Here is a 25034-nt window from a genome sequence, read left to right as displayed (position 1 = left end):
CATTATAAGATGTGTTCAAATTTACCTAAAATTTTGTTCAGAAAGAAAAACTAAGGTTAATGGGAAACTTTATCTAGGAGTTAAAAAAAAAAAAAAAAGCAACAATGCAATCCTGCTCCAGGCTCCTGAGCCCACGGCCTATGATGCTGATAATCAGGCATTCTTAATGAGCTTGGATCTGCTTTGAGAATCCTAAAAACAGGACTCTGAGCAACCACTTCAACTGTTTAGAACTTCTAGATGAAACCTATTCACTCCATCTAACTGCAAACCCTAGCAGAGTTCTAATTTTAGCTCTGCCAGGAATATTTGTTAATGATTTTGGCAAGCTGAACATCAAAGCCTTAGGATCTAGCTATAAAATAGGGCTAATGATACTTAAGTTCCTTAACGGTTACTACTGCAAAATTCAAGTAGGATATTGTAGATGAACAGGTTTTTAAAAAATCAGTTATAATGACTATAATATTAACTTTTACCATGTGCTACCTCTGAATACTTACTATGTACATGGTCTAAGCATGAATTATCTCAAACTATACAGTGATGCTGAGGAATGTAGTTATCGCTCCCATTTTATGGATGAGGAAATGAAGGCACAAAAAATTGAAGTACCTTCTTTAAGATCACAAAGTAACTGGCAGGTCAGGGCTTTGAACCTAAGCAATTTATCTCAAAAAGCCCATGCTCTTAATATGTTAGTTTTCATTCTTTGTTGGTTGTAGAGTACTCTGTACGTTTAATCTTTATCTGACTTATGTGTACTGAGGCCTCAAAGAATATGCAGAAGGAACAGAATGTTTTAAATTTGCTTTAGAGAACTAGAGGATTACAAATATAAAAATGGCAAGTAGCTGGCAGGCAGAAGTGCTAATGGAGAAATCATACAAAGTCTGGTATCTCTTGGAAGACAGGAATATCAGCTTGGGACTTGGAGATTTCTGTAGCAAGTCATTAAATGGATATATAGCAATCTTTAGGCATTTGGAGCCAGGATTTCCTGACTCTTCTTAACCCTTGAGCCCTAAGTGTTGTTGCATAATTAGACTCCTGGAAAGTTAGCAAACAAAATTTCCTTTAACTTTATTCCCTTGCATTTCCCCTATAATCTTTAACTGAAAAAACAACTTCTTCCTTATCCCCCAGTCCCTAACACAGAATGTAAATGATTAGACAACTATATATTGACTTTACAAAAATTTTAAGTTGACTTAAATCCTTTTGGGAATAAGGTGTGAAATATAAATAAATAACTACTCTAACAGTTCTTGTGCACCTCTAAACATTAATAATTCAGTGAATTATTTTGAGAGTCATGTAAAAATTGTTTTCTCTTTAAAATCATCTTTTCTAGAAACCAGGCTCGAGAATACAAAAAATGGATGTTTTTGACAAGTTATAAAGTCATAATAAATATATCAAGAAAGATGCTGAACTTTGAAAAATTTTATAGTATACAGTAATTTTATGAATGATTCATTCAAAAGAATTAATTTGCTTCAATCGCCAAAGTAATTTACATTTAAAGTTGAATAAGGACTATATACAATCTTTACATTTTCCAGATTCCTTGGCTCATCTACTTTAATATGTTTTATTACTTAATAGCAATTGACTGCTTGCCCACTCTTCCAGCTTGCGGCTCACTGGGCATTTGCTGAATTTCCATGTCATCTCTGTAGCCAGAGGCCTACTCACAGATAAATCAGAGGCAAGCAATCTTTATGGTTTTGGTCAATGATGGGAGTTGTTTGTAGCCATTGCCCAAGATGCTACTACCAAACTGCTGAGACTGTTTTTCAGGGTAGCGGCCCCCAGCCTTTTTGGCACCAGGGAAGGGTGCTCCTATGAGACTCGAACGCCTGATGATCTGAGGTGGAGCTGAGGTGGTGATGCTAGCACTGGGGAGCGGCTGCAAATACAGATGAAGCTTTGCTCACTTGCCTGCCACTCAACTCCTGCTGTGCGACCCAGTTCCTAACAGGCCATGTGGGGGTTGGGGACCCCTGTTTTAGGGTATATGCAGCCCTGATAGGTACAGTTGGGCTGAATGTAGTTTGAGGACCTATCTGATGTAGAAGAGCATTACACTGAGCTTGGAGACAGAGTTCTATAGAGTCTGCTTTTTCAGCAATGACCATGGAAGAGGGCTTTGGAAACCATGAAGGACTAAAGTAGTGCAGTCCCTATTCTTTTCATGGCCAATAATGGTTTCTTTTAATTGCTACATCTAAAAGCCTCTTCTCAGTTCTCTTCCCAGTTGACTCTGCAGTGTTTGATGTCCCTGATCATTTCCTCTCTTCCTAGAATTCTCCTCTGGCTTTTGAGGCACTCTGTGTCTTGGCTCTCCTTCTACCCAATTCTTTACAATCTCTCTTGTTGGCATTTCTTTTTTCACCAGCCCATGAATGATAGTTCTTATCTAAAGTTTCATATTGACTTTCTTCTTTGTACTGCATCCCATCTTATGGCTTTGACTATCAATGATTCAAATCTCTTAACTTCTCTCCTGGGATTCTTCTTTCCTTGGATGTCCAACAGGTACCTCAAATTCATATGTTCAAACCTGAATTTCTAACCTCACATTTTCTTCAAAACCTTCTGATATCACAAACTTCAGTTATCTTTAAGTATGACCCCTTAATGTCCTTTGTCTAATCAGTTGCCAATTCCTGGTGACTCTCCTCTGAGGTGCTCCTAAATTCATTTCATCTTCTCCATTCTCACATCCTTGTCCTAATGCAGATGTGTTCTCTCTTGCCTGGACTAGAGCTACAGCCTCCTAAGTGGTCTCCCACTCCAATGCATTCTCTTCCACATTGCCATCATGATCCTCTCTCACAGATCTCATCACTTTGTTTTCTTGCTTTGAATAACTACTTGTAGGAGAAATTCAATTTCTTTGGGCCTTTTTCCTTTTAATTTCATTGTTTCAATCACATGAATACATTCTTATAAATATTTCAAATAATATGAAAGTGTATATTGTTGTACATATTTTTCTCACCCACCAGACAGATGGAAGATTGGGATCACATTTTATTCATCCATCTTTGTATTTTCACAGGCTTGTTCTTGTCATAATTTGGTGAATGATTACAGGACTAAAATTGTTGCTTCCCCATATTCGCACTTCCCAATGTACTACAACGGACTGTGGACCAAATCCAGTTTGCTGTTTATTTTTGTAAATACAGTTTTATTGAAAAACAGCCGTGCCCATTTATGGCTACTTTTGCATCACAGTAGCAGAGTTGAACAGCTGGGACTATAGGGCTAGCAAGGCTGAAAATATTTAAAATCTGGCCCTTTACAGACTATTATGCTCCAATTTTAATTTAAAATGAACACTAATATAATGTTTTATATATTATAGCTCTGATGATGACAGCAATTAAAACAAGAGATGAGAATTCCAAAGGAACCATTTGGCTCTAGAACATTAAGTGTCTAGTCTGTGAAAGTATGGATGATGTTTAAAGAAACCAAAAATATCTTATAAAATCTTCCAGCTGCAGAACATCCCCTGCCTTACTCCACTCCCGCCTAACTGACCAACCTTGCCTCAATTCTGCCAAGTTTTAGTCTGGAGTAGGTGCTTGGTAGTATCTTCTTTAGGAGCGAAAAAAAGTAATTTAACCTCACAGGTGAAACATCAAAGGAGAGGAAATTTTTTTCACTCTAAACAAGATGAGATTTACTTGGCCAAAAGAACAATCTAGGATATCTACAATGCAACTAATATAGGTCTTTATTTCTATGTATTTCTGGCTGTTATTACTGTTCCTGAATGGGGTATATTCTTATTCTTTTTAGGTCAATGAAAGTAGCAGAATGTAGCCTCAAAACAAGAACTGAACTGTTTTTGGAATCTATACTTCTTTTCAGTCTCCTCTCATTAAGATTTAAATGATCTAAGAAAAGAGACTCAAGATCCTTTCTTAATGTAGTGATTTGGTCCCTTTACACAAGATTGTAAATAAACTACCTCCATTATCTTGAAGGAAGGAGATTCTATACTTCTATGTGTAGTATGTTGCAATGGTTAACAAATTTTAAATTCTAGATATTGTTTCTCATATATAACCTAAATGTCTCTTGCAGAATTTTATTTTCTCCTTCATGGAACTTATCTTGGGGGCAAGTTCTTAATAGTTATTCCTTCATATTCTTGAAAATGGTTGTCAATTAATTCCAAGTCCTTTTACTCTTTCCTCACAGATAACACCTGACTGCTCCTTATTCAGATTGGTATTCTTCCCTACACTCCCTTCTAATTTCTCATTTTCCTAAAATGTAGTGCCCCATAATACACTGTCCAAATTCATTACTTCAAAACATAAAACAACACATTTCCCATCCCACAAAAAGATATAAAAAAATTTTACACATCTGAGTTATCTTTGAAGTACAATCTAAGGAGACTTTATCCAACAACCCCCTCGCCCCCCATTTTTGTTTTGTTTTTGTTAAATTGACTCCCCAGGCTCCTCCTTTCCCCTTAATCCTTTATCTGTACACTATTAATTATGATATGGTAATCACTTATCTGTTTAACCTTGTCATTAAAGAATAACTCCCACCCTATTATATATTGAAAAAGATTAGAGCTTCTATTCCAGTCCTGCAACTTCTAACAGTGAATATAAAAGAAAACCACAATAAACTGGGCCCAGATAACTACTTCTGCTTAAATAAAAAAACAGTAATATACCATAGTTGGTATTTAACAATGAGTTTTACATAGGAAATACCTTTAAAACAATAGAAAATGTGATTGGCCATAAGTAAAAACAAAAGATTTTTATGTTTCAATTTGTTTCCTTCAAGTTCTTTTAAGTATGAATAAAAACCTGTAAAGATGACACTGAAAGGATGGCTTACCACAAATAGTCTGTATGCTGGAGAATAAAATTTGAAAAAAACTACACAATAACCCGCAAGGTATAAATCACAAACAAGAGAGGAAAGTTCTCATGAAAATGCCACTGATTCAAATCTCTATTCTGAAAAGACTGTCAGCCTTCTATGACTAGTTCTTTACCATATGGTAAATGGCATGACAACAAAAGCAAAAAGCCAAGAGTCAAACTGTATCTTAATGATAAGACCTTTATTTAGCTGACTGCTCCACATATGCTGCACATCAAAAAGAGAATGCAAGTCAGGTTAGGATAAGTACTCTCCATTTGTTATTACTAAGCTATCAAACAACATCTGGTTAACAGGAATTATTATACACAGTAGTAAGAGGAGTTTCAAAGTTTGACAACAGAGAGATTTTTCATTAAAAAGTAGCATTTTTATAGATCCTTACATCAAAGGATTTAGAGCTGTACAAACTCTTGATTAAGCCTCAGAGTAAGTTACCCATAATTTTGTGAATCACTGGTTTGTATCTTACCAACAGAGAAAGCTACGTAAAAAGAGTTAAAGTTGTGGTTTATTGAGCAAGTGGAGCTAAACAACTGATGGAACTGTTATCCCTCTCTCATAGTGCAGTAAAAGTCAGTAATGAACTTGGATTTTTCAATGGCCTTCTCAATCGTGGTCCCTACTGCTTTGCTGAATGCACTCATTCCCACTGGGGAATACACAATGCAGCTCCTGAACACTGGAAATCATAGCACGATCTAAATTATGCTTTCTTGAATAATCTGTATGAAATGTGTGAAGATCACATCAGACACTTGCCTGAAATGATATAGCACAGACATTCCTTACTCTACCCTCAAAACTAAGAGAAGCAAAAACTCTTGGAATTTCATGGGAATTTATTATTGATTTCTAAAGTCCCAGAATCAAAATGGTAGGCTGTTGTAAAATGACAGTGAACAACACTCCTCACACCCAACAATCTTAAGGGAAGAAAGAGCTGTGAGAACATCTATGTGAATAAATGTAACCAGAAAGCATGCTTCTCTATGGTTTGGGGTTGGAGGAAGGGACAGGAAGTGAAAAGCCACACACTTTCTGTACCTATCAGATTTGAGAATTTACTGGGTTCATACAGAGTTCTGTTGCAATAGGGAAACCTGTTCTGCTGATTACCATGCATAAAGGTGATGAACCTGCAGAGACTGCTGAAAGATAATATTGGGCTTAAAATAATTTTTAAACATTTGTTCTCTCATCCCTCAGAAGTTAGGGCTGGAATGGAAAGGTAAGAGGAATATTTCTGTTAAACAGAAATACTTTCAACATTTACAGGCACAGGCACTATGCCTGTCACTTTATAATTCGAAACATAACAAATATTATAATACTCGACACTTTAGGGGCTTAGAATCAAACAAAAACAAAAGTCTTCTGGGACAGATGAGCCATCTTTATTAACAATGGCCTGGGTAAATGAAGAATCTAAAAGATGAGGTTTAACTGAATAGTTTTATTTTAAGAGGCTATACTACTATTTAATTTCTTCAAGTGTGACTTAGTCCCAACCTGTACAGCTAGTTTCCTTTTGACAGCTGAAGTAACTGAGGCTTTGGACAGAATAAGGGATTTATCCAGGGTCTCACTGGTTAAGAACAGTGCTTAATCACAAAGGCATTTCGCTTATCAAATCTCACTATTCCTTTCTTCCTACATGGCAGTAACAATGATCACTTTACCCATATTTTGTCTTCTTGAAAAAACTAAGTTGGGATTTTCCCTTCTTCTCTACATTAACAAGTGCTAAGTGATAAAGGATTAAACCAGAATACCTCTGTCTGAACAAACATACCCTCAAAACTGAAACAAAGAGCTGTGACCAGTAAGTAACACGATGGGTCAAAATGTCATCTATTTTCAGAAATATAAGGGCCCACAGAAACCCAAGACATTTTGCAAAATGCCTCTCAGATATTAAAAAAAAATTCTAATGTAACCTTTCAAAAGGAATTTATTTGTATATTCAGGGCTCTTTATCATGCAAGTAATTAGGATTTCATATTCAACATAACTTTTTCCACCTTGCTTGCTTCTTACAGGGGAAAACACAGAAAATTCAATTTTGTCAAAGATTCTCTAACAACATTTGTCTAATTTGTGGCCCCTGGCTTCCTCCCAGAAGCAACACAGCAGACACTGGGGCACAAGGAAAGAAACAAAAAAATCCACCCTGTTGAAGAGCTTTTCTTTTTCCATAAAATAACATGGACTGGGCATGTGCCTAGGTAATGACTTCACAGCACTTTCCTAAGTTGCTATTGATGTTAAGGAGACAGTAAACATGGCTTTATAACTGACAAGGAAGCAAATGCCAAGAGGTCAGAGCTGAGTTTAAAATTCAGATAGTTTAAAATGGGTTGTAGGTGGTTTCTGAATTAAAGGAAATTTGTTTCCCTTGAAGAATGCTAGTTCTTCTTCCCAGTTCCCTTTGTGGCAGGTTCTTAACCACTGAGTCAAACATAAGAAGCATCCGTGATTTCCAAATTTATAAAAAGATTTTTTTCTTTATGAAACTAACTTGTTGGTTTCAGCTTTTCTGTGAAGTTGCTATAAGTGTTAACTTCAAAGTGAGGCTCAAGTGACTTTCTTAAGGTCAAGTTGTCAGTAAGAGATGAGTAAAAAACCCCAGAAGTACTCCCCACTAGTCTACACTTCTAACCACTATACCATACGAGCTCATGTCTGATTCATTTTAATAGCTGAGTATATCTTGTGATTTCAAAGGCCCACTTGTATATGCTCTTTCAATAATTTTTGAAATGTCATAAATGTGCTAATGAAAACAGACAATTCTATTATTTCTAATTCATCCTTTTTCCTGACAGTCAAGAAGCACCTTTCCAACACCATTAACTAATGTAGACTTTGGAAGAAAGCTAAGAAGTACCTCTAAGCAAGCAAATCCTGGCAGGCATAGCTAAATCAATTGATTTAGTATATCTCTACCTAGCACACTAATAATTGTGCTAGAATTAAAGATGGTGACTCTCAATTCTGCCTGCACAAATTATTATCACTTGGGGAACTTAAAAAATACATATGTCCAGGCCCCACCCCAGACCAGTGCATCAAAATCTTAGAATCGGGTACTAGCATTTTTTAAAAAAGCTCCCTATGTGATTATAATGTACAACCAGTGTTGAGAACCACTGCTGAATTTCTGAAGTGAATAAATTTGTACAGTTCTGATCATTTGTTATACTTGTTAACTACTCTTCTGGAAGAAATTGAATAGCAAAGGAAATGGGATCGTCACATAAATACCTATGTAACAAAGTAGAAGGTAATATGGTCCAAAAGAAAGGTCTCATTTATAGGCATTTATACAAGGAAGACATTACTTCTATCTCTGGGGGGTTAAAGAAAGCTTCTAAGGAGATGGTGACATTTGAAGATTTGACATTTGAAGACTAGGAGAGCCAGCTACAAGAAAGAAAGGCATTTTAAGCACAGTTCAGAGTGCTAGCAAAGATGCTCACAGGGGGAAACAGGACACAATGTAGGGACAAAAAAGAGAAACAAGTTGGATAGGCAGGTCGGACCACTTTTGGAGGGTCTTGAATTTCAAGCAAAATTACTTGATAGGAACTGGGATGTCACTAGGTTACTGAACAAAGGCCTACCCTGATCAGAATTAAGCTTTAGTGAGATTCTTATAGCTGGAGGAAAGATGGACTAGTTGAGGGAAGAGACACATGGCAAGACCTGTCTAAGCAGTCTGGGCAAATAATGAAAGCCTGAAGCAAGCTAGTAGCAATGAAATGGAGAAAAACAACTGGGTAAGAGAAGTTACAAAGGCAGGACTTAGCAACTGATTAGATATGGGAGATAAGGGCATGAGAAGCACTAAAGACAAATCAGATTTTAATTCTGGACAATTAGAAAGATGGAAATGTCACCAGAGAAAAGGGACATTTGAAATATAAATGAGCTCAGTCTCGGATCTGAGCATTTGAATTACTTGAGGGATATCCGAATGGAGATGCCCGGCAAAAAAAATTTTAAAAATTTGGTCTTCAACTTAGGAGAGATGTCAGAGCTGAAGATAGAGCTCTGAGGGGAGGGATACAAGAAGTATTTGGGAAGACCAGTTTTCTTCCTAACTCCATTATCCTGTACCAATTATGTTTGTGCTGATTTCTTGAATTAATCTCTTTCACCAGCATGCTTTCTGAATCTTTTGCATCCTTGTTTTAGCTTTTCTAGTCATCAAAAGTACAACCCAAGGTCACTGCTACAACCTGCTTTCTCCATACCTACAACAGGATAGCTGAAAACTACTGGGGGTGGGGGAGTAGGAAAAAGAAGGGAACTCTGAAGACTGATACCAATACAAATCTATGATCTCTAATCTCATCTGGGCCCTCGGTGTCACTTGTCAATTTTCTCTGACCTTGGTTAGTTCCTTTTCCAGATCCTCTCAGTGACTACTCTGTTATCACTATTTTGACTCTCTACCCAACCATCATCTCTTTACTCTTAGAGCACAATCTACTTTGTTGAAAAATGAAATTGTTAGACATGATTTTAAAATCTCTCCCTTTGATTTACAAACTTACTTATAATCATATATTCTTCATTTATTTTCTTTCTGTCTCAGATGATACAGTAGTTTTCTCCTGCTCGAGCTACTCCATCTGCATGTGACCAGGATCCCAGTTCTTTGTGCCTCCTCTGGGTCTCTGTTCTACCACATATATCTGACCTCCCCACCCCCACTCACCCTCAACTTCAGATTATTTTTCTTTACCATATCTTCTCCATATCCTACAAACATGCTTAAGTCTCTTTTATCCAGAACAAATTGTTAATCTCTCACCTATCCTTATCAAGAAATCTACATTCACTGACTCTACTTCCTCATTTTAATTTGGTATATAGATGTTCATGTATTCCTTCAAATTAAAATAAAGTTTTTTTCAAATAAAATTTTTTTTCCAAATGTGTACTTTTTTCCCTTGGGGAAAGAAATAAATATAATTATTCCTACTTTCAATTATCTCAATGTATCTATGTATCTCATTGTATAACCTTAGCTGCAGAGAATTTGTCAGTGGCATTTAATTTTATAATTTTGGGAATTTTGGAGCATGTGACAGTTGTGTACGTCTTAGCGTTTCAGATGGCAACATTTTTCTCTGCACTGAAACCATGGGAATACTAGTTATAACCTGGCAGTTGCTGTATTTTTATGAAACATTTTTGCAGTGCAGCTGATCTGTAACTCACTGCAATTAAAAACCTCCATGTAAAAAACAACATTATAATATGGGGCTTAAAAAAACGCATCAGATAGAAAATCAGTAAATACATGAAACTGAAATAATGCAGGCATATATGCAAAATAATGTGATTTTACCTCCACAGAAATCACAGGTGTTCACCAAGCAGTTTGTAGCAGTTTCCAAAGTACTTTTACTCCAGTGGAATTACTGCTACTAAGCCTTATATATTTTGATATGTCTTGTCTTGTAAGACAGTGTACACCTGTGTTGTATAAAAATGACAAAAAGCGAACTCTCAAATTCCTCATTCAAAATGGATAGTGGGACAACGCAAACAGCAGTAGTGAGAACTAGATAAATTCAACCCCGATTTTACCCTTTGGTCTTTATAATCTGCTCTGAACCTTTGTAAAAATATTTTAAACACAGAGCAAAATGGAGGCATTTTAATTTTTCCTCCAAGAACAATATGACTTTACTGTTGACTAGAACTATCAGAATGAGAAGAGTCAGAGGCAGGAAAAATATTAAAAAGGTGTTAAGTCTCTATAATACACAATCTAAATGGAAATGTTTAAAGACAACAGAAAAAATACACTAAGCAATTAGGATCTTGAACTTAATAAGTACTCAATAAACCTGGGAACAATAATTTTTTTCTCTTTATAACTTTCATTCAAGTTTGCAAGACTAGTTAATAAAAATATATTCAGTAAAACTAGTTAAAGAGTTTGCCTCTAGAGTGAAATTTTCCATTAGGACCCATTAATATTTGATAAATGCTTCCAATTCAACGAACAAATACCAACAAGGAAAACATTTAAAGAATTCTCCAGAATTGTGTCTGTGATGCATCAGATAAATAAAAGATTTAGTGCCACATCTATATACTTGGTGATTAACTGCTTTCTGATTTTTCTATCAGTCCACAGAAGATAAAAGAGTAAGTCCATGGGAGATGAGAAAAGAAGTATTTAAAATAAAGTTTTTAATCAAAGAAACATTTTAAAAAATTAAACTGTTCATTAATTTTACAATTATGAGTTAAAGGATATTCTCACATTTACAAAATCTGATTGTTTTTCATTAATTTTATTAAAGGTTTTACAAAAATACATTTGCGAAAAAGCAATGCTAGATTTAGTTAAAAGTAGCAATTCTTTTTAACCTGAATAGTCACATTCCTTATCAGACTATACCTACCCTGGAAAATATGAATCATTACAGAGACACAGGGTCATTGCCCTTCCTTTCATTTGTAATACTAAGCAACTAGTTTTGTTTCTCCTTGTGCAATGAATTTTACCAGTGCTACCAATTCTGTGTTTAAGTTCATAACATCAACAGTAATTTATCCATTTTTCCTATCCATTCATTCATTTGATTTACTCTACAAATACTGAGCGCTTATGAAACGACAGACTGAGTGCTTCACACTAGGGAGACAAAGTAATCTAGACAATATCCTTGGAGATTATGTTTCGATAAGAAAACGGTTTCAAATTCACCTCCCTTACTGTAGATATCTTTCATGGTTTAGTACTGTTTACACATTGTCCAAACACAATTTTTTAATGAATGGAAAGTATCTTATTCTCATGGAGAAACATGTGTGTGTCTATGTGTGTGTGGTTTTTGGGGGTGAAGTACACGTATATGTCCCTAATACTGACTTGTGGGTCAGAGAAGGCAGGGAAGGTAAAAATCATGAATATGAAAAAAAAAAGTTAATTACCGGAATTAAACATAGTATATATAGGTCAATCTTAGAAATGCTGCTCTGAGTTAATTCTACGAGAGCAGATCATTGACCTGTGGTGGTGATGGGGTAAGAATCAATTAGAGCAAGGAATCAAATAATACTGAAACAGGTTTTTAGAAGGAGAAACATAAAAGGTTGGTTTGATCACTCTTGAAATTAGGTACAGGAGGCAAAATGTTACCAAATAACACTGACATTCAAGGCAAAGAGAGAGAAAGCTGTGGGAAAGGGGATGAACAACGTGGTTAGGGGAAGAAAAAGTAAAACCCAAATATGACTTTGATGACATTCCCAGTTTCTTCAGGGGCCATATCCCATCAGTTATTCTGTCTTTTTAGTACTCCCAACACTGCCTAACATCTTCCCTTCTGCTACCAAGATGCTCAAGCCTATCCTGAGAGGTCTTCTGAAGATTTGCCATATCACATCAGGTTATAATCCCTCTCTCTTTTCCTCTTCTGCCAACCAAATGAAAAGAGTGTTCAATTGCTACATCTGATATCTTCACAACTGTCTAAATCTGGTTTCCACACCTATCATTCTGTGGAAATTGCTTTCTTGAAGGTCACCTACAACCACCTAACTGCCAAAACCATGGCCTTTTTTCAGTCCTTCTCCTTGTTCAGAAGATAATTTACCTGGCTTTCAGAAAGGCAGTTACCACCTCTTTCTTGAACCTCAAACCCACTTTGGATTCCTCGACAGTGTTCTGTTTGTCTATATACCTTTCTGAGGTACACTGTGCAGTGGAAAGTGCACATATTTTGAAGTTAGATAGGTCTGAGCCTGAATCCTAGCTGTGACTTTGGACAAAGTACTTGTCTTCCCAAAGTCTTCTTCCTTCCTTTGGGAGGTAGGACACGATCATTGACCTCACTGAATTGTGAGGATCAAATGAACTAATGTATATAGAGTCTAGCACAGCATTTGCACAGAGTTGATGTTCAAAAAATGTCTGTTTCCCCGTTTTTTGCTTTCTATGTATTGCTCAGACATCCTTGGCATGGATGTGGATATACCATAGGTTCTACCTCATGTCGACTCTGCATTTAATACCCACTACCTCTGCCACCTCACCCATCTCAATGCTGACTCCAAAATCTAGGTCTTTGATTTTGTTTCCCATTCTTCAGCACTAATTCCACATTTTCAACTGCCTACTAGAGAATCTCCCAACTAGATAAATATGCCTACACCTTAAACAGGAATAGCCTTGTAGAATAGGTATTAAACCTAATGTACCATCTCTTTCAATTAGCTCCTACTACCCACTTCCCTAAAGTCACCAGTATTTTCCCAGTCATCTGTCTTAACATTGTGAAATCATGTTTGACTTCCCCCTCCCTCACCCCATTGCTAAACCTTGTAGCCTCTGGAGCTGTAACGTCTCTGAGCATGTCTCTCCCATTTCATTTTCATTGTAATAATTTTAGTTCACTGCCTCAGTGCTCTTTGGTTAACTAGGCTGTTTCTAGCTAAGGCTTTGAGACCAGTTTCATAAATAGTGTGGGCAAGAACCAGAATGCAAGGGATTAATGAAAAGTGTTAGAATCACTGACAGCAGACTAGCTCTTCAAGAAGTTTGGTTAAGTGAATGGATGATAGTCTGATGGGTCAGTGAGGTTAAGAATAAAGGATAGGTGTGTTTGTTTTTTCCATTTTGTTTTCTAAACTTTAAATATAAATAAGCACTTGTAGGCTGGAGGTAAGGAGTCAAAAAAGAGCAAGAAATAGCTTCCTAATTAATCTCATTCATTCATTCATTCATTCATTCTGCCAGGTATTTATATAAATCTATGATCTAGACACAATGCTTAGTGCTGAGCATACAATGGTGAGTAAAATCAGACACAGAACCAGCCCCTCAAATCTTCAAGTTGAGTGAGGGAGGCAAATTAATCAAGTAATCATACAATTAAATATGAAATTCAAAATTGGACAAGTATTAGGAAAGATAAGTACATGATATTATGAAGGACTATTTATAAAGATATTTGATCTAGTCAAGGAAGTCAGGAAGATTCCTAAGGAAGAAACATTTCCCCATGCTCTGAAAGATGAAGGGAAATTAACCAAAGAAAAATAGGAAGGAAGAACATTCTGGACATAGGGAACAACCTGTGTCTCATGGTGAGTAAGAGTATGATGAGAAGGGCTGAAAGAAAGGCAAAGTGGCAGGAATGGGGCAAACAAGGTAGGGTGATGTGAATGAAGCTGGAGAAGAAGGGGCTGGACCACGCAGAGCTATGCAGGTCACAGTAGAGGCTTTTCTTTAAAAGCAATGGAAGACTTTGAAGGGCTGGTACAAGGTGAAAGACAGGATCATATCTGATCTGACCTTAAATGACTTTTGCTGTCCACTAAAATAAGTTTTCTTGCCATTAATAGATCTATCTCTACAAGAGATTCAACTTCCCAACCACTCTTTCCAGTTATCTTGTATTTTTAAGTACATCTCTTCTTTTTCGCTATTTTCATACTATGGTTACCTCCTAGAATGACCCCATCCTTTCGTTTCTTCCTTAAAACTCCTTCTATCTTTTGGGCCCATTACAAATCCCACTTCTTTGTAACCTTTTTTGATCTTCCTAGTTGAGATCTTTTGCTTCTTTGAACCCCTACAACATTTGTGCTTCTTTTTGCCATTTAATACACTCAACATCTTATTGTACTTACCTGTGCTCATGCTGATCTCCCCCTTGCCCAGGCTGTAAACTCTTTGAGGGCAGGAGCTTTGTTTAACCTTTGTATCACCCACAAGGCCTAACAGTCTTACCTATAAACATTTGTTGGCTATTTTTTGAGTCAGATTTCTAAGTATTTGGAAACTTTGCCATTATTGTATAGAAGCCTCTGCACTGATTTATAGTTGTGATGCTACAGCAAAGTGTAGATCTCATCTCTTTCTGGTATACATAGGTATTACTTATGCTGGTTTTCATGGCATCATAGTAAAGACAAAAAAAAAAAAAAAAAAATCCAAACAAACTCTTAAGAAAAATCAGGGCTACCAGTAAGGTACTTATCAATACTTTAGCTAATAATCAGATGGTACTATCTCAGAAAAGAAACTCAAGTTACTTTACCTTACCTAGTTTAAAAAAGATGTATCAATGAACATTTGGGATCTTTTCATAAATGAGGAAAAAAAGTAAAAAGTAAAAGATGAAAACATTCTAGTACTTCAAAAATTTTCCAAAATGTGATTTGAACACAAATCAGAAATTCTCACATAATAATAGCTTTCTAGACATATCTATTCATTGATAAGACTTATTTCCAGAATAAAATGTAAAGAATAAAGTAGAAGTGAGAAAAAAGAGTCCACAGTTATAGTGAGAATTCTGTAAGCAAAATATTTTAAAACATATTTTTACATTAAAATAAATCAATTTGCACATTTTATTTTGCTCTCTACCACCTTTAGTATAATGCTGAGGTACTAAACTACTCCACTGTTTCCTTTTGCATCCAGGGAAGGTTCCTCATCTTTGATATGGAGAGCAATATGTCAGCTATGTCTGGAGTAGAAGGAATCTTGGGGCTGTTCTTCTCATTTACTTAAAATCTTTCCACAAAGAAGAGTGACAAGCCATATCATTCACTGCATGTCTTTGCCAAGCTTAATAACTAAGACATCTAACAAATTAGTAATACTTGGGCAGTGTCACCATGGCTCGCTATCAGCAAAATTAAATTGTTTCCTATGCTAAATATACTCATGTGTGCTGTCTCTTTCAGTAGTCTCTGACATACTGCATTAGAATAGCTTCTTATAACATCTCATAGTTGAATTCTCTCTGCCAAGTTGATTTAACTTGAATTTAGTCCAACTCCTTATATTGCCAACAAGAAAAATAATGCATAATAAGGTTAAGAAATTTGTGCAAGGTTGTACGCTGCTATTGTAAGGGAAAAAAAAAAAAGGGTATCATCCAGAATGCAACTGATTTTAGAGTTTTAAGAGACCCTTGATAGCAAATGTGGCCTCTGGGGTAACGGAATTACATTTAATAAAAATATTATTCCTGATAAAAATTATTTACATAAAGTTAAATTGCACTTAGTTTTATCTTAAGCACATAGCTGAATCCCAAAATTTGAAAGAGGCCTGTGAGGCTATTATTAGTAAGGACTTCTAAGAAAAATAAAGTAGACAAGAAGAACGTACCATAAAGAAGTATGGGCTATTTCAGAACTACTATCTAGAAAATTGAGATAAAAACTTTGATTGTAAAAGACTATGATAGCCAAATAAAATAAAATGCATTTCTTATAACAGATGGTTTATGCCCTGATAATGTTTGCATTTAATGCTTTAGGATTACCTATTAATAAGGAAGCAGGGGATGCTTTCCACTGATATTTCTAATTCAAAAGAAACATGTTCTTTGTAACTCACTTTGCAGTGACATATTATACATAGGTTTGCTTAAAGGGCTGGGCTGTAGTGACTTTAAAACTTTATATCTAAATCCTGTTTATGACAGATCTATAGGGCAGCTTTGTAGATGAGTGTTGGAAAGCTTTTTGTCAATTGTTGCTATGTAACAATTCCCTCAAAATAGCGGCTCCATCTTTTTTCAGTGTTCTAAGACTGAAATCGAACCAACCAGTAGAGTCCACCAGACAAAGACTATCACAGTCGTACAGCACAGAATCCTGAGGCTAGAGATATTAGTGCCCTTAAGCTTCATATTTCCTAGCTTCCCCTGCTCTGTCTGCTCAGTGAACTAGGTCAGGATGTGAAGATGTCCCTGGTAGATATGAAGACTGACTCCTCAAGTTGAGGCGGTGACTTGCAAGGGCAAGTGCTACTTGCTAATTACTGTCACCACTGCCACTGCTGCTTGGGATGGGGAAGTGGAGAGAGAGCACATCTTTTTGCTGAGAATCTCTGGTGACTTTACTATGTATTGTGGCTAAAGGCTAGGGACTCTCCGCCACTTATGGATAAAAACAACAACATAGAATTGCCAAAAATACAGGAGATTCTGAGGGGGAAAAATCATTGCAGAAAGTAGGCTTTGTTTAAAATTTTAAGTATTGTCTTTACTTAAGAAAATGTCTGGATTCCCACATAGCCCTGCTGGCTGAGAGTAAAGTTACTTCAATTAGAAAAAAATTTTTTTTAATATAAACTCTCAGCAATGAGTATAGGGAGGTTGGAAATAATCTAATCACTGTTTAATCCTCAGTAAATAGGTAAAAACTTAAACTTAACAATGACAAAGGTACTGTGAGAGTAAATATCAAAAGATAAATCCAAGATTTACACAAGCAAAAAAACAAAAAAGGAATTTTATGGATATGGAAGAATCTAAAATAAATACCACTAGTTACATGGTTCAGATATTTATTAAATCTCACGTTCAACACTATGATTTTTTTGTGTGTGGGGTGGGGTGGGGTGGGGCTCAAAGGTACTCATTTTGCATATATAGAAATTCCCATAAGAAATTGATATTGCAAGTCCATGAAGGTCTAAAATCAATTAGCGCTGGCATATTTAAGTTTGAAAGAACTACAACTATAAGCTTCTAAAATGACTACTGGGTGTGAGGCAAGAAGATGACCTTTAAAGTTAAATCTATAGAGCCCCCATACATTGCCAGTGGAAATCTGAAACAGGGCAGCCATTGTGGAAAAGAGTCTAGCAGTTCCTCAAAAAGTTAAAGAGTTACCATATGACCCAGTAATTCTACTTCTAGGTATATACTTCAGAGAACTGAAAATATATGTTCACACAAAAACTTGTACACAAATGTTCCATAATAGCCCAAAATAGAAATCCAAAGGACTATCAACTGAATGGGGGAAAAAAAAAAGTATTATCCGTAAAATAGACTATTACTCAGCCGTCAACAAGAATGAAGTACTGTTACAACATGAATGAACCTTGAAAACAGTATGTCAAATAAAGAAGCCAAACACAAAATGCCACATATTATATGATTCTGTCTATGTGAAATGTTCAGAATAGGTAAATCCACAGACACAGAAAGTACATTAGTGAAGGAGAAATTGAGACTAAGCCAATAGATGTGAGATTTCTTTTTGGGGTGATGGAAATGATCTGGAATTAGATAGTGGTGACAGTTGTACAACACAGTGGATATACTAAAAACCAGTGAATTGTACACTTTAAAATGGTGAATTTTATGTTGTATGAATTATATCTCAATAGCAATTCACTTAAATATTTAAAAATTACACAATCATAAGGAAACATAAAAAATCATTTCAATGCTCTTCTACTATGGTCTCAGAACTAAACTGGGAATGTTAGGAGAGAGGCTTTGAAATACTTCTGAGAACCAATAAATTTCTAAGGAACCATCTCTTAATTTTTCATTGTGTGTTCACACATTTCCCTAAGGAAATTAGTGATGGGCGGGCTATGAAAAAACAATATGCTGAGGCAAAAAGCCTTAGTCACATCTTTCCATTCATGCCTGGTACCCTAGGGAAGTGACTCTCTCAAGTGTCTATCTGTATGATGGTTACTGAAAGTGGCTGCCCGTGTCCAGAGAAGGCTTTTGTTTAGTGATCATGGTTAAGTTGAGCTTGTATAAATACCATTTCCCAGGACTTACATGCTACTCCCTGGATGACGGGAATACTCAAAGCTTTTAGGGGGAATAAACTATTGCATGGTCTCTGCCTAGGAAGTGGGCCACAGTTCACTGGAAACAGACAGTTCAGATAAATAAAATGAAAGCAGACATTTTTGGAGATCATCTTGAAAGCTTTCCATTAGAGAACATCAAGGGCATAAAACTAGGAACAGCATGTATCTATGTTAGAATACCACAGCCACTCTCTACCCTCTGTTCTAAGTAATACAAAGTAAGTAAGTATTCATCTCCTTCATTAGATCACCAAATCATTCTCACAGAATCTCTCTCTCTCTCGCTACCTACTAAGAGATATTTAACTCCTATCTCCAATTAACCATACACAGATCATCGTAACACAAAGTAGTGGCCTATTTACAAAGGTTCCATATTAAGCTTGGGTGAAAAGGTTACATTTTAAATATAAGAAGCCTTTGCAGAAATTGATTCCCATTGCTGGTATGTGGGCTGCACATAAAGAAAGTCAGACTCAGTTAACCTACTTCTCTATACCTTTGGTCTGGACCCTAGATTTCTCAGCTTTAGATCAACATCTGCATAGTTCTATCTCGTGTTACAGGTTCAAGTATAATGACAAAGGTGAAGGAGGACTGGAAAGACTAAGGGCAAAAGGAAGAGGGAAAGAAGAAAAGAGACAGAACTGAGAAAGGTGTCCTATGGCTATAATGGCTATAAAATCTCAAAATACCAGTCAAAGTCTTTTCAGAGAAACTATTCTGAATACAGTGACTATGAAGACAAGTGATTCTTTGGTTTCTGTTCTCCTATATTAAGGGTATAATGAAAATTATAATATAAAGACAAATATATGATATATAATGAGGAAGCATCATAAAATACCCTTGATTGTAACTAATTATTATGCTTTCTAATTTGGTATATAAACATGTCAAAATATATAAATACATTAACTATTACACAATAGAATACATAGGTACTATTTTTAGCAGACTTTCTATATATAATTATATACATTTTTATGAAAAATCATGCATTAAGACTGTGGAAAGAGCCTAATATCTTATTAGGTAATTATTTATGTGGGAAAATCAGATTCAGCTTTGTATTATTTCAACATACAGTATGTAAAAATAAAGTCTGATAAAGTTCAACTAAGATATAAAATTACTATAACCAAGTGTTTAAGCATTAACATCAATTACTAGGTTAGTTTATTGCATTTCTAATCAATTATTTTAAAAAACTGTGTCATTTTTCACTATTATAGATGTTCTATATGTAAAGAGTTCTTGAGAACCTTTGTCAATTATAACTTTTATTAAAAAAAAATGAGTGAACTAAAAGGACATCAATTCCTTCACTGTTAAATAAATGTATACTGCATAAGCTCTGCTTTCAATAGGTCTTTCTCTGTGCTCTTGGTAACTATTTAGGGTTTGAATACATAGTATAAATGTTAAAAATGTTGCAGTCACAGTGGCCATTCAAATCTTCTGGAAGTAGTTAGAAATCTAAATGAGGTGGAAATGGTTCATGATGTATTTTTATATATAGATGCATTTCACTGAGTTTGTGAAGATCAGGCGTACCAATTTGATTTGATCAATTTCTTTCTGAGATTATAAGGGTATAACATTCTCATCAGTATACAATGAAATTACATGTTATAGTTCAAATTTTAATGTTACTACATCTATGAAAGTACAAGGGAAGTTACCAGGAAAAAATGATTTACTACAGAAACATCTTATTTACTAATTTTATGAATATAGATGTGAAAATTCAAGACCTAGCTTTCTTTCTTTCTTCTGGACTATCATGTTTTGCTCAAAATGTTGATTTTTTTTTTCTCCAACAAGAGTTATACTTGAACCAGTATAGCAACATACCAAGAAAATTTTATATATACATATGTGTCCTTTTCTGTTTTCATGAGGAATTTTGAAAACAGCTTTCATGCATTAAACAAATGCTAGTAATAACAAACTTTGTAATATTCATATACAAATAGTACCATTGCTATACTAATACTGAACACATTACCTTATTATATATCTTCAGTGACTAGAACTGCTATTCAGAATCTTTTTCCTAGCTATACTTTCAAGAAGTTCATTTTTTAACATAAATTCCAGAAATTTCTACAAGTAATGACTAAAAACATTCCACTAGAAATTTGAGAACAGATGCAAAGATTTTCTGAGTCATAATTATGTGAGGGGAAAAAAGATAATCCCATGTATGCTTATGTTCAGTCTTAAAGGCAATAAATTAAAAGGCTGAATGGTTGGGTTACTTTACTGCTCTACAAATATATGAGTGTGTTACTCTTTTTTCTTTATTTGTTCATATCTCTTTGGGTGTCTAAAATCTCCATATTTTTCACTACGTTTAAGGTTCTTTATCCAATGCTGGCCTTCATGCCTGCTTTTTCTCTCTCCCATGACAAAGTGCCTTTGATAAAAAGTAATAGTGAACTGTAAGTGGGAGGAAAGAAGAGTGCAAATATAAAGTATAATTATACTTTACAGAAGTCAATGGGATTAGTTTTAACATCATGAATATATTTTAATTTTATCCACATCTCATGTAGTAATATTTACTCTAAAAGGGTGATAGAAGGATAAGGCTGAGAATGAAAGGGGCTCTCAGTTGAGTCACAGATTCCCTGGGCAGGGAGCCGGGGGGAGCGGTGGGGAGTGGGCAGAAATATGAAAAGCCAAAGGGGACTTTCTGAGAAAAGAGGAAATAAGAAATAAAATATGGGGGCAGGAGACAGAAGTCTTAGAAGCCGATGACCAGAGAATAAGGAGATTCAGCAAGTGAATATACAGAATGTGCAAATGCAGAATGGAAAGGATCAGTGACATCTTATGATGTCACTGGCCCCTTATGAGGGCCTCTGGCAAAAGTTAGAATTATGAGAAAAGAAGATATGAAAGGGAAAAACCAAGGAAGTACTACTAGCTGACTTGGTGTCTACAGTGACTGAGGATTTTTTAAAAAGCCAAAAGGGCCCTAACTGGAAAGGATTTTGATTGTCCAGAGATCAAAAGGACCAAGGACTAGGAGAAAGATGGGTAGATCTAGCTGTAGGTGTTAGGGAGTAATGAAAGGATTCAAGGTGAATGACAAAAGGAAATACAGTGTTTACTGCTACAAACTAAAGACTGATAGCACGATGTGAAGCATGTAATACATCTAAGATGTAAGCAGTCTGTTTCTTGAATTAAGTTACTATTTTTATGGGTCGCTGACCCTTAAGAGGTTCGTACACTATATTCAAAGTGAGAAAAGTCAAATAGCGCATAAAAGGACTAGCAAAGTTTTCGGTATTTTGTGTCACATGGGTATCTCTATTAAAATCAAACACTAGAGGTTTATTTTTTTTATGGAAAAATCATATGAAATTTTATGTAGACTTTATTATTTCATTTCCACAATTTTTTGTTCCTTGCTATACATTTTGGAGAAGATGTGGCAAGTCTGGTACAAAAAAAAGTAGGACCTAGAATGTGTCATCCGTAAGCAGCTGCTCATTAAGATAATACTTCCAGTTACTGGCTTAGAAAGCAAGATTCTGAGATTACTGCTGGGCCTGGGCTTCTGACTTGTCAACCAAAAAAGTTACTTCCTCTTTAGCATAATGAATTGCAGAAGTACAGTTAAACAGTTATCTATGAGGGTTTATTAGCAGGCATAGGATATGGTGGGTGAGCAGAGATACTGATTTTTTTTTTTTGCCAGTGACCAAAATATTTACAAATTTCATAAAATGGAATGAACTTTCTAAAATATTAGTAAGATCTGTTTCACAAATAACCAATTCGACTGGAACATTGAATAGTAGAAATAATAAAAGATTTGTTCTTATGGTTGATAAAAAATTTATATTAAGGCATTCAAGTAAAGTTATTTTCTGTGTTCTGATTTAATGAATCATGTGAGTTGTATCTGGTTGGGTGACATGAATGCTGGCTCACTGAAGCCTACTCTAATGCTTACCAGCACAGCCTTCCTTGGGACAGTAAAGCCAGAATAACATGTCAAACTAAAGTAATATCAAAGCAAGAGAAAGCAAGGCTGGAGATGCTATCAGGTTGGCTCATAGCACTTCTTGACCTGTGAGTGTCCAGTACGTTTTCAATGTCCTATGGGCTTCAATGACCTAACAAGCACCAAGTAGCAACAATAATGCAGTAATGAATGGTTTTCAAAAGAAGACTTTTGCAATTCAAGCTGAAAAACACTACACTTACTAGATGTTGTTTTAACCCTAGTGAAAGACATCTTTAGAAACCACTAGTGATTTCTTAAAAGGTGAACGTGTATTAAATGTTTTATATATGCTTGTGTAGTAATCATCTACTTCAGTTCCTTTAAATCTGCTTGATTTTTAAAGATATACATTAATTTGGAAGATAAAACTTTTCTGATGCTATTAATGATAAAATGTTAAAGAAAACTGAAATAGCACTAGATATGTTGGTAAAAACACAGATTTAAAATAATGAGGCCCATTTGATGTTAATAAAATTCACTATTAAAAGTGAAATTAAAGAACTATTCTGTTGATATTCCACACAGGGATGTTATTCTTTCAAAAAAAAAAGTACTTTTTGTGAAGGAAAAGGCCCTAAGAAGAAAAGATAGTAAAAAAATATAAAGAGAACGATTACAGCTTATCAAAAGATAGCATATCACTTTATATGAAAAGGTTATTTTATCATACAGGAAAGGAAAATAAGGCACAAAAACTAAGTACAACATATTCCAAGGATATTTACAAAATCAATGAACAACTTTGTTTTTCTCTAATCAGAAGTCTTCACATTTAGTTCTTAGAGTTAAAATCTGAAAGAGTACTTACAATGACAGCAACACCACAGCAATTAAGGTCCATTCTGCAGGTTTGTGTATAATATTTCTATTTGTTAATCTGAAAGACAGTAAGATAAAATTTACCAAAGGTTGTTACATTTAAATATATAAACCTTCTATTTTTAGAAAAATCAGATTTATGCTATCATGTACCAAAGAGCACTATTTTTTCTTCTTGCTATATTTGACAGGAAAGAGTCAACAGCATAATAATGTGGCTTGATATTTATTATCTGATAATGACCATCTCAAAAGTAAGCACTCCAGCCCCGCTTTATATACTCCATAATACTGTTAGAAGAAATGGAAATATAGGAACAGTATGGGAAATTAAATTGCATGGTTTATTAAAATATGCACAGGTACACATCTTACTGTAACCATATGTTCTGTTTTCCGTAATGAAACATTTTATTAAAACTTAACAAGGTAAACAATTTCTGATTAAAATTTTAATTTATCTTTTGCACCTTTCTGTCTTGTGCTAGGATGGCAGCAGGCAATGAAGGATGTCATAATAAATAATTAACAGAAATGAGAGTTTACTTAATAAGTTTTAAGACTTTATCAAGAAAACTTAAGTTTTAAAAAATCAGTAGTAAATTCTACCACTTAGCAGTTGATGACAACAAAATACATTGCAATTGCCTTAGTTTCTCAGAAGGCATTTAGAAAGATCGCTCTAAATAAAAAACAGTATCAATCAATAGAAAAAACAAGCCAATAATATCTGATAAAAGGCTGTTATCCAAAATTATAAAGGACTCTTAAAATTTAACAACAGGAAAACAAAGAGGCCAATGAAAAAATGGGCCAAACACCTTACTAGACACTTCACCAAAGATAAACAAATGGCAAATAAACATAATAAAAGATGCTCCATATCATATGCCATCAGGGAAATGCAATTTAAAACAACGCGATACCACTATACACCTATTAGAATGGCCCACATCCTGAACATCGACGAAACCAAATGCTGACAAGGATGTGGAGCAAGAAGAACTTCCACTCACTGCTGGTGGGAATGCAAAATGGTCTAGTCACTTTGGAAGACAGTTTGGCAGTGCCTCACAAAACTAAACATTCCTACCATAGGATCCAGCAATCATGCTCCTTGGTATTTAACCAAAGGAGTAAGAAACATGTCCACACAAAAGTTTACAGAGGCTCTATTCATTATTGCCAAAACTTGGAAGCAACTAATGTCCTTCAGTAGGTGAATGGATAAACAGTGGCATATCTAGACAATGGACTTTATGACAATAGACTATTACGCAGCAGTAAAAAGAAATGAGCTATCAAACCACAAAAAGACATGGAGATACTTTATATGCATATTACTAAAGTGAAACAAGCCCGCCTGAAAAGACTATATATTATATGATTCTAACTATACAACATTCTTGAAAAGGTAAAAGTTTGAAGATAGTAAGATCAGTGGTTGCCAGGAGTGTGGGACAAGGGCAAGGTGGAGTGGGGCAGATGAATAGGTGGAGCACAGAGAATTTTTAGGGCAGTGAAAATGCTCTATGATACTATAATGATCGATACATGTCATTATACATTTGTCCAAACTCATGACTATACGACTCCAAGAGTGAACTCTAATGTAAACTATGAACTCTGGAT

At 35.2% G+C, this 25034-nt stretch overlaps 1 protein-coding gene across 3 annotated transcripts in view; it reads right to left on the bottom strand.

The window, feature by feature from the left end:
* The window catches only part of RPAP2 (RNA polymerase II associated protein 2), an 86686-nt gene that overhangs the window by 14672 nt on the left and 46980 nt on the right, over positions 1-25034 (bottom strand). For all 3 annotated transcript variants that reach the window (XM_023528107.1, XM_011355644.2, XM_011355645.2), the window contains one exon: positions 23392-23460. In XM_023528107.1, the coding sequence (XP_023383875.1) occupies positions 23392-23460 (69 nt within the window). The remainder of the gene's footprint in view (positions 1-23391; positions 23461-25034) is intronic.

The sequence above is a fragment of the Pteropus vampyrus genome, unplaced genomic scaffold (genome assembly GCF_000151845.1).
Source record: "Pteropus vampyrus isolate Shadow unplaced genomic scaffold, Pvam_2.0 Scaffold22, whole genome shotgun sequence".
Taxonomy (NCBI): domain Eukaryota; kingdom Metazoa; phylum Chordata; class Mammalia; order Chiroptera; family Pteropodidae; genus Pteropus; species Pteropus vampyrus.
The sequence above is the reverse complement of the archived record's forward strand: the minus strand, read 5'-3'. Positions and strand labels throughout refer to the sequence as shown.